The 10,108-nt window shown below is 33.6% G+C and overlaps 1 protein-coding gene across 12 annotated transcripts in view; it reads right to left on the bottom strand.

Moving 5' to 3' along the window:
• br (broad-complex core protein) overlaps positions 1-10,108 on the bottom strand; it is a 97,369-nt gene that overhangs the window by 11,906 nt on the left and 75,355 nt on the right. For 4 of the 12 annotated variants that reach the window (XR_015822718.1, XM_088228964.1, XM_088228946.1 and 1 more), the window contains exons 6-8: positions 9,164-9,494; positions 6,890-7,061; positions 4,154-4,204 (exon numbers count right to left, since the gene is read on the bottom strand). Coding sequence is in view for 9 of the 12 variants with exons in the window: in XM_088228964.1 (XP_088085090.1) it covers positions 4,154-4,204; positions 6,890-7,061; positions 9,164-9,494 (554 nt within the window). In the remaining 3 variants the exon portion in view is untranslated. Of the gene's footprint in view, positions 1-23; positions 1,106-4,153; positions 4,220-6,889; positions 7,062-9,148; positions 9,495-10,108 lie in introns of those variants that run through there. The other 8 variants (XR_015822717.1, XM_088228959.1, XM_088228932.1 and 5 more) reach the window with 4 other exon arrangements.

The following is a 10,108-nucleotide window of genomic DNA, read 5'->3' as shown; positions in this document are numbered from 1 at the left end:
ATTAGTTAACCAGTCAATCTCGAGTGAACGCGACTCGGCTTATCTATATTACATTATCCTTCTACATTTCATTTGGAAACAAGCACATTTTCTTTATTTTCAGGCTAGAAATTTACAGGGCGTAATTATACTTCTGCTAGTTGGGAATAAGATGGATAGGACTATTTGCATCGATTTGTAAGTCGGACTGACGTAACTTTTACGCTAAGCTTACTAATTTTTTGCAAATTATACCAAGCGATTGACTAAATATTATTTCTTTCAAGAATTTACAATTTTCCAAAAGCATAAATAATTTAACTTCTTTCTGGACTTGAAAATATATAGTAAAATGTTTCGCATAAATGAAATGTAGATTGACCAGTGAGATTTTCCAAGGGGATACTAAGGAAGCCATTGAAAGTATAATCGATCCATATCCCAGATAATACAACGCCATGTGTAGCATGGCGGAGAAAACTGCAATATTTGAAAACAAAGGTAATGAAATCCAACACCAGGGTGATGCCCGCGGCAAGTAGCCCGACAGCAGAACTAGAAGACAATATGAAGCGATGCTAAATATTCCAACAGGTCCCAGAGAAGCGGAACCAATTGGCACAATGGTGCCGTTACAGAATGTATAACCCGGGAGAAGGAATTCTTCCCATTATTTTTTCTCGAGTTAGCGAATTTCGATAAGAGTTTGCGATTGACTTTTTTGGTTGACTAGCGCGCTTTGTAGTTGGTTCGTTAGATTAAGTATCGGGCGTGGTATGTCCCAATTGGTTCCGACACATACATGTATAACACAATAGGTAAGAAAGCCGGCTGAAATAATAACGGGTTATATGTACAGGAGCTGGGTATGGACATGCGCACTGTCACAGTCAGTTGATTGGGAAGAAGGCGGCGGGGGCCGGGAGGGGGGGCGGGGGCTGCTTGCGATGGTAGATACTCTTGTGGTTGCGCAGACTGTTGAGGCTGGAGTACACGCGCCGGCAGATGTTGCACACGGGCTCGCGGGACGGCCGCATGTGCACGTTCTGGATGTGCCTCTTGAGGCGCGTGAGCGAGGACAGGCTCTTGTTGCACGGCTCGCACCTGTATTCTTCGGGGGCGCCACCTGACGGGCACACAAACCACATGACCAGTCTCCTATGCCCGTCTCTTAATTATAAAAAGCACCGCCACCCCCCCGCGTTTGCGCTCCGCTCCGACATACTTAATCTAGCCATAGCGCATTCCCAGGTTTCCGGTCGGGTTATGATTGTTGCTTGTTTTAGCGTTAGCGTGTAGTTGGGATTTATTTTCAACATTAGAAATGTCATGCTTTCCTTACGAAACTTTCTGTTAAACTAAATGTTACTTCTAATATTAATTACATCTCCGATGAAACAATTTTACCGACACCCTTTTAAGACCAATTATGTATATTACAACAAATAAGAATGTGCGAGAAAAAAGTTTTTTTTTATCAGCAACATTTAGGATGTCACAGAACAAAGATAAACATATTTCTGTAGCAAATTCCATTTTCTAAATAATGACCAATAATATTAGTGACGGTGGTGGTTTTTGGTGGCTGATCTTGTCGATGTTTTATATTGTGTTTAGATGTTGGAAACCTTCAACCCAGTTGGAAACGGGATCAACGGATTATTTTCCGGAGAAATGAGTCCTATCACTTACATAGTGTAATGGACGGAGTTGATAACCGTAACAGCATGAGGTCACTTCATTCCCAATTACGGTTCATCTTGCAATGTTTTCTCTTTCTGAGATCTCCTATTTCTATTGTTTCCATCATATTCCATTTCAGATATTACACAATTATGCAATAGTAGACAAATCACACGTCTGTGTATTTATTTTTTGTATTTGATCCATTTGAGAACTGTTGTGAGTTAGGTAGAGTTAGTTTCTTACTATACAAATTTCACTAATGCCAATTGTTTTAGCAAATTTCACGAAGGACGTGGTACCAGATACTTAAAGTTATTAATTATGAAACTGAAATTCAGAAGAGCTTATATAATTTAGTAAATAAAAGAACTGTCTGAAATCCATGGGTGGATATTGTTTAGTTTTAAAGCTATATTTTTCATCCACTTTTTGATGATATATTATGTTTTACATTGTTTGGCAAATTTAATAAAAATACTTAAAACTCAGTATCCATCATCTCAAATAAATAAAAATAAACAAAGCCAATGTAGGGTATAAATAATTATTTCAAATTCCAAAGACATGTTTGATTGCTCATAATGAAGTTCAGACAATTTAACAGGACAGAATTGAACAGTTTAAAAATAGATAAAAATAAATATATATATGTATGTACAATACACTTATTTTTTGGTAGATTTTTTATTATATATTATCAAGTATTACCATGTATAGTAGTTATTTCAAAAATATATTTACATTTAAGACAAGTAATATATTTTTGTCTCAAGCTTAAAGACTTTTCCCTCTTGAAACATGGATAGATATAAAAGGGAGTTTTTATTTATTGAATAAAAATGGAACCTACTTATCCGTAAAAGAAAAGATTTATCAGTTCATTGATGCAAGCTACCCAATCTTACCTTTTGGATAAATAAAAAAAACATTTCTTACCAATATTCACAAAAATTCAAAATTGATTGAGATAATAAGATTATTATACAGATAAAAATAGTTTGACTAGCAAAGTTCTTTGAAAAAAAAAATACATCTTGTTCTTGGATACACACAGGGCTCTTAAAAATAATTAAGTATAATACAATTTAAAGGCCAATTAAAAATAAAAGTAAAACTATAAATAAAGTATTTACAAAAAATAAACTAGATCTAAATGCTGCGGGAAGAAATAAAATTTCAGTTTTGCAAATATTTACACAAATTGTGACGTATGTATTGTATATACAGGTTTTCAAATTATCTTTCCAGTCTCAGAAAATAAATAAAAAAGCGTTAGATATTGTGAATGCATGCAGAGGAAGAAGAAAAGGAAAACAGTCACCACAATTGGAAATTAGTTTATATGCAAAACGATATACAGAGTTCTATATACATACATACAAAGGTAATGTACAAAAACATATTGAAAATGCATTACGGTATCATGTTCAAGTCGCCAAACTTTTGGAAATATTGACAGTCCAACTGAATAAAATAAATGGTTTTAGACTTCAAAATGTCTCTCCCACCACTTGTAATTAATATGAACTGATGCTATAATAGCAATGTGTTGAGTATGTCCAAATATTTGTAGACAGGTCGGTAGTGTTTTTGGTTTGGATATACTCAAAAGATTGTTGATTAAACTAACTGGTATAAGAAGTATAAGATTGAAAAACTATTTTCAGGCGTAGCCTAGTAGGTGGAATAATTCAGCCAGATGAATCTCACCAACATCAATAAAGGTTTTGGTCCTTTTACTTCCGAAAATTCAACAGATGGAAGAGTTGAGGAAATGTCGATGTTCAAACATAGGCAGAATGGTGAATGTTAGACAGTGTGTAAAGTGGCCACTTAAACCAGTCAATGACAGGTCATAAGCCTTGTAAATGTCTGGACATCCATATTCCATTCTCAAAAATGTTCTCCCTCTCTGTTACAACAAATCTTGATGCTATATTATTGAAATGATTTGATTTAGTATATAAAACAGACGAAAGGAAGTAATTTGAAGTCTGCCGTGAATGTAGGAAAAACAGTTTTATTTAGTTGGACTATTGATATGATGTTGAATTTTAGTAACTTTAAACATCACTTAATAGATAGAGAAAATAATATAAGAATAATCTAGCAACTTGACAATAAATAACACAAAATAGCAATCACAACGACAAAATGCGAAGGCATGCATTCGCTTTTCTTTCACGGCTATAATATTGTTTTAAATGAACTCTTTAAAAAGATAACTATATCATTGAGTTCTATAAGTTGGACAGGGCTGACTTTGTGTTCATTCCGGCATGATAGGTAAATCGTTACGAAAAGAGAATGAAAGAGTTATAACAATAAAAGAAAAACGATATAGCGAATGACACAGTGATTGACAGCAAGGAGAGGACTTGCGTGACATGGTGGTATGAGACGCTATGTAATGTGTCCTATCGTAGAGAATATTCCAACAAGAGAAGGGAATTTGTGAAAAAGCGAGTGCACAGTCGACATCACTCACCTTGTGATGTTCCTGCAAGGCCGTCCGCCGTTAGGGATGGGCTCCCGAGACCTGAAGGGAAATACACTGTTGCTATTATTCAACTGATCTATTTTTATAATAACGCAAAAAGGTGGATCCTAAGAATATCGACGGTTAACGGCCAAAATATACCACATTTATTTCTAGAAAATTCATTTTTAAATTTCAACATCTTATGGATGAAGTTTTTCGTCTCATTTTATTTTTAAAAATCTAACACCTACGGATTTTATTTCCAATCATTTTCCCTTATAAGATGGACCTTAAAATAAAATGAATAAATATAATCCAATCATTTAATTAAGCTTGAGTGAAAAGCCAAAGTTTTACAAACTAACTGTCAAAAAAACAATTTATTTCAAATACAAAAAGTCTGATAGTTTATTCACAGGCCAATAAATCACTTACACAATAATAATGATAGTCGGACTTAACATATCAGGGAATATACAGAGGTGAGAAGTTAACAATTGTTGTCATATTGTATCATTTGATTAAAATATCAAGAAATCCGATGATTGGTGTAGTAAATATAAATTAAAACATTGAAGTTTAGAAAATAATCTTATAAATCTTTAATGCCAATCCGTAAGGGCTTTTGTAAGCTTGTCATTTGGCTTAAAATAAATCAATTATTGGGTTGGTATAGCGAATGAGCAATACATTTTTTGCGATTTTACTTTCTTAGTTATTGGCAGATATTTAGATATTTTAAACAATATGTTGTAACTGTCTTTAGTCGGAGAGATTTATAGAAAATGATTTAAAAACACATCAACTAATTTCTGGATTAATTGGATAGGTATCTAAATAAATTGTAAAATGGTTTAACTACACAAAATAACCGTTATGTTATTTATCTACAAATCTTGATGGAATTTCATTGTGATTAGGTGACAACTTAAATTTTCATATAAATTATACATTAAAATACACGGTACACATTCACTTAGTTATTTGACCAATTAGCTCTGGCGATGCATGTTAGAATTCATTATACAAATACTATCTGGAAAATTATCAAGGTTTTTAATCTACAACTTATCTGAAAATATAAGTTATAACCGAATACAATATATTATTGTAGAATTGACATTAATCATTGAATTATAAAATATGAATAAACTAAAGCAATGTTAATAACATAAATTAAGAAAAATATTTTTGCCATTTCAATAACATAGATACCAAATGAAAGACAGTTTTTTTCATAAAATAAATACATTGTGATCTCTACTTCCCATACAGCCGGTAGTGTTCATATAACAGTAAAAGCATCAAATTGGATTTAAAAAAAAAAATTACAACCAATAATTTAACTTGAGTACATAAATAACAATGTTAAGAAACCCACACTGAGGGAAAACTTGCTGATAAGTGGTAAAAAAAAAGGCTTTGTTCTCTTCAACTTTTATATAATTTTTAATTAACCTGCAGTAATGCAATAAGTATTTTGATGTCTCTTCGGCTATTGGTTGAGGCATCATCTCTATCTGAACCGGTTTAAATGAAGTAACAGAGAAATCAAACACGCTAATTTTTTCATGATTACTTAAGGTGCCATCTTTCGCGAATTATGTAATCAATTAAGTTATCAAAGTGAAAATGCTGAGACACGATACAGTATACCGCAGTAAAAACTGCCAAAATCAAATATTTCAATTACTTCAGAATTCTAAGTTACACTTCCACCAGAAAATTTGACCGCGTATAAAAAATCATTGGGCATATGGAAATGATTAAAAACAATCTAAATGATTTATTGATTTATGAATCACCCCGAAATTCAAGCCTAGTAGTTATTAAAAAATAATTGAATATTTGACTTTTCTATAATTGAATAAGAGAACACTAAAACATTCAATATAAAATAATAATATTAAGAAATTTGAAATAAAACGCCTAGCATTTAAAAGAGAAATATGTAATACATAAGTGTGAAGGTTTTTTTTAAATCATTATTCCCTTATTTGTAATCAATGGTGTATTGTAACGAGTATATTTCATCGAGATCCACATTGGGCGCCATATGAAACGTAATGTTGAGGAGTGAGAAAATTATCCAACTTTCATAAAATGATAAAAAAAGGTTAACATTAAATGTATCAACAAATTGCAAAGGTTTACAAAAAAAATTACAATGTCGGTGCAAAAAAAACTCAAGATCGAATTTTCGTTTCAGTATAGAACACTGGATAGCTACACAATGCAGGAAATTGTCATAATCTTGTTACATGAAGGCAAATCTTGCCATCTTATTAGTTTTACATATCAAGACCATGAAATTTTGCGATGAAACACCATCTTTTAGATAAATATTTAGTGTCATCATGGCTGGGAATCAAACCCAGGATCTTAAGCACGGTAAGCAAATGTGCCAACCACTACATTACGAGACAGAGGATTTATAGCAACAGATATTTTAAATAATTTCAATGTTCTTACTATTTACACAACATTTTAATTTTGAGGCCATTTCCAATTAGTCCGAAATAACGGTGCATGAAAAATGTGGATCAAGTTATGGTAGGTATGGCACCACACTACTACACTATCACGGGATCCTAACCTGGTTCATATGTAAAACAATGCCTATTTATATATAAAAATACAACAAATACCTTGGAACAGTTAGGGATTCCTCAATCCAAGTGGGATTTTCGCCTGATTGGAATATAATCGACTGGTATTTGATTACAAATAAATAATAATTACCTGAGAGTGGTGAGTGGTCCGCTAGCGCAGCCATACTGCTAAAGTTGAAGGCGTTTGGAACGTAGAGCTTGGTGTCCCCTGGGGAGAGGAAGGCCGGCGGGGGAGGCTGGTGGATGGGAGGGGTGGTGCGTACATCAGCCTCTGCTGAAGAACCGCGAGAAGGGGGACCCATCTGGAAAAAAATAATAGATTAAAAACAAGAATATTTTTCAAATCACAGTATCCGTGGTGTCATCAAAAGGGTTCCAGGCTTGATTCCCGATTAGATCAGAATAATGAAATGTGATTTTTCTTAAGCACCTGACAGTTTTTCCCAAACGTCACTCGGGCACAAAGTTTTTTCTATATGACGAGCTCGAGCCACGTTTGGGAAAATCTTGTTTCCACTTGTTGCAAGTGTTTCTCGCGAGTGCCGTCCAAACGGCCCAAGCCCAATTGCCCAAGCAATTTGTCATTGTTTTCAACATTATTCTGTTTGGAGAGAACACGTTGAACCCGAAATTAAAAAAAAAAGTATTCAACTGTTGAGTGGTTAAGCCCTCCTATGTTATAATTTTTAATAAAGTTTGGGTCTCTAGACCTGTTGTGGTAAGAAAAATGGAAACAATAAATAAAAATGTATTTAAAATAATATTTTTTTAATTAAAAAAAAAAGTTATTGTTTACCTGAATATTTAAATTTTGAGGCCATTTTCTAAAAGTGGCTAATAATTGTGACAGAAAATGGGAATCAAGTCATGGAAATATCTGTCAGTCTTTGTTAAATACCGTGATATACCGTCTACAAAAATTTGGAGGTACCTATTTCAAAACATTGTTGATGTTTTTTAGCATATTAGTGATTATTATAATATTAGAAGAGATTGAAATACAAATAGTTTTATAATTTCTTGACAGTTTCATTTATCTTTGATGATTTAAAAAAATGCATGGAGAAAAATAAACTTTTAAATCTTTTATAATAAAAAATTATTCCTATTGATACTCTTTATCTTTTGTGATTAGAATAAGGATTTATTATGCACTCTCTATTATCTCCTAGTGTTTGAATATGATAATAAAATGAACATATCGTCGATGCGCCGGCAATATCTGTAAGAGATTTTTCGTTTATAAAAGTCATTTTAATTTCGCATTAAGATTACACAATTTCGTTTCAATAATATATAAAATAACAATCAAGTGATGATATTGCCGGCGCAATGACGTAGCATATTCACCTAGTATAATTATTTTACTGTAACATGTATACAGAAGCCACAGAGATTTCACAAAAACGTTGAAAATATGATCCAATAATATGAATTATGAAAACGATGAAAAAAAATATCATGAAAAATGTTTTATGTATAAACCACCCTTTTTTGTATGTCAGTCAAATAATGTACCTACTTAATATTCCTAATACACAAATAAAATAGTGTAAAGGTTCATTGAATTTATGTATCTGTGTAAACAACTACTTGAAGTGTATTTTTTTGTTCAGGGGGAGGTATTAAATTTACTTCACAGATTGAGTATGATAAGTAACTTCTGCGGATATTCATTTTATGCACGTTATGTAAAACAAATATTTTCGTTTAGCTAGATCAACACAATGAAAGGATTAAAAAAAAAAATCAAAAAAATAGAAGTTCATTTAGTGCCAGATTTATTTTGCGTGATACTGTTTGCTAAATATGAAATATATATGCGGAGTGATAAGCTAGCGATGATAATGTAATGTAGTATGAAATACTACATATTTTCACACCTCGTGATGTAGTTATTAAAATGTTTAGCTATTTTTCATAATGTCCTGGGTTTGATCCCTGATAAGGTTGACGGAAAATCTTATTTTTAAAAGGTGATTTATCACTTAACTAAAGATTTCATCAAATCATTTTTATATTTTTAATTTTTAAAGTAACAACCCGCTAAGCCTTAACTTTAGAGGCTTGTCAGCAGGTGGAATATGGATATGCAAAGAAGTTATGAAATACAGCACAACACCCAGACCAATTGAGAAAATAAAATTTCTGGGACTTTTTTGTTGAAACTGGCAGTAATCGAACACGCGACGCCAGTTTTGCAGTTGGCCATCTAACTAACTGCGCCACGGGGCCTGTCAGTAAATATACATATTTTTTAATCTGTCAAATAGAAGACACTTCTAGGAAATACCTTGTAGTATGAAATGTGAAACTAATAACTAGTAAAAATAAATGGAAAGTAAAATGAATTAAAACTAAAAAAAGGGTAATAAAGGGTCATAATTACATTTCTGAACCTTACATGAGGTCTCTGGTGCTCAGGGGGCGAGTCGTCGCTGCGGTCGAGGTCGGTGGCCACTCCACACAGCAGCTCCATGGGCTCGTTTTTCACCTCATCTACCAGGCCTGGGGAGGGGCTGCCGCTGGAGTTGGACACTCCGTTGCCGTTGTTGTGAGAGTGCTGAAGCTGCTGCACCGAGTGTTGGTGCTGCTGCTGCTGCACGTGCTTGGTGGAGAAGTCATGCGGCATGTGCGACAGTTGCTCCGTGTTGTTGTTGTCGTGGCGGGCCCGCTTGTACCCGTCTGGGGAGTTGTCCGAGCTGCGCGAGATGCGGCGCGGATGATGGTTTACCCTGTGCATCAAAAATGCACATTACTCGCAAGCGAACACAGAATACCAATCCATAGAGGGACCAAGAGGTCTAATCACAGTGGTGAATTAAGGACCTTGCACGAAAAGACGAAAGGGACAGATCCAGTTTGTAAAAAGTTTTGGAAATTAATCAATAATGGTCATACCTGGGCCCGTGTTATAATGGGTAGTTAACGTTTAATTTTAAAAGTAAAATTACGTTTTCGGTACATACCGTCTTGATATGTACCGATGGTTTGTAATTTTATTGAGTTGTTAAAGCTCATTTCAAACTTTGGGATAGGTTTAAATTTTGGATCTGCCCTCCATTTGAAAGAAAATTTTTAAAAATTGACCGCTTTTAATTGACTACTGATAATAACATATAAATAGAAATATTTTTTATTTGGAATCATAATATTATGTTCACTCTTCATTAATCATTTGTTACAAAAAGGCAGAACTGCTTCTGAATTGCGTCATACATGGTGGCAGATCCAAATTTCACAATAGCCTGGTCGTCTTTCAACGAAATTGATGGAAAAAGTGTAACGGCAAAAAAATTGATCTGCCCCTCTTCATGCAAGGTCCTCAATTACAGTATAGTACACCTAG

This window comes from Micrasema longulum, unplaced genomic scaffold (assembly GCF_059751315.1).
Source record: "Micrasema longulum isolate JH-2025_06_02 unplaced genomic scaffold, ASM5975131v1 h1tg000049l, whole genome shotgun sequence".
Taxonomy (NCBI): Eukaryota; Metazoa; Arthropoda; class Insecta; order Trichoptera; family Brachycentridae; genus Micrasema; species Micrasema longulum.
Note: the sequence above shows the minus strand (reverse complement) of the source record. Positions and strands in the feature narration are given on the sequence as shown.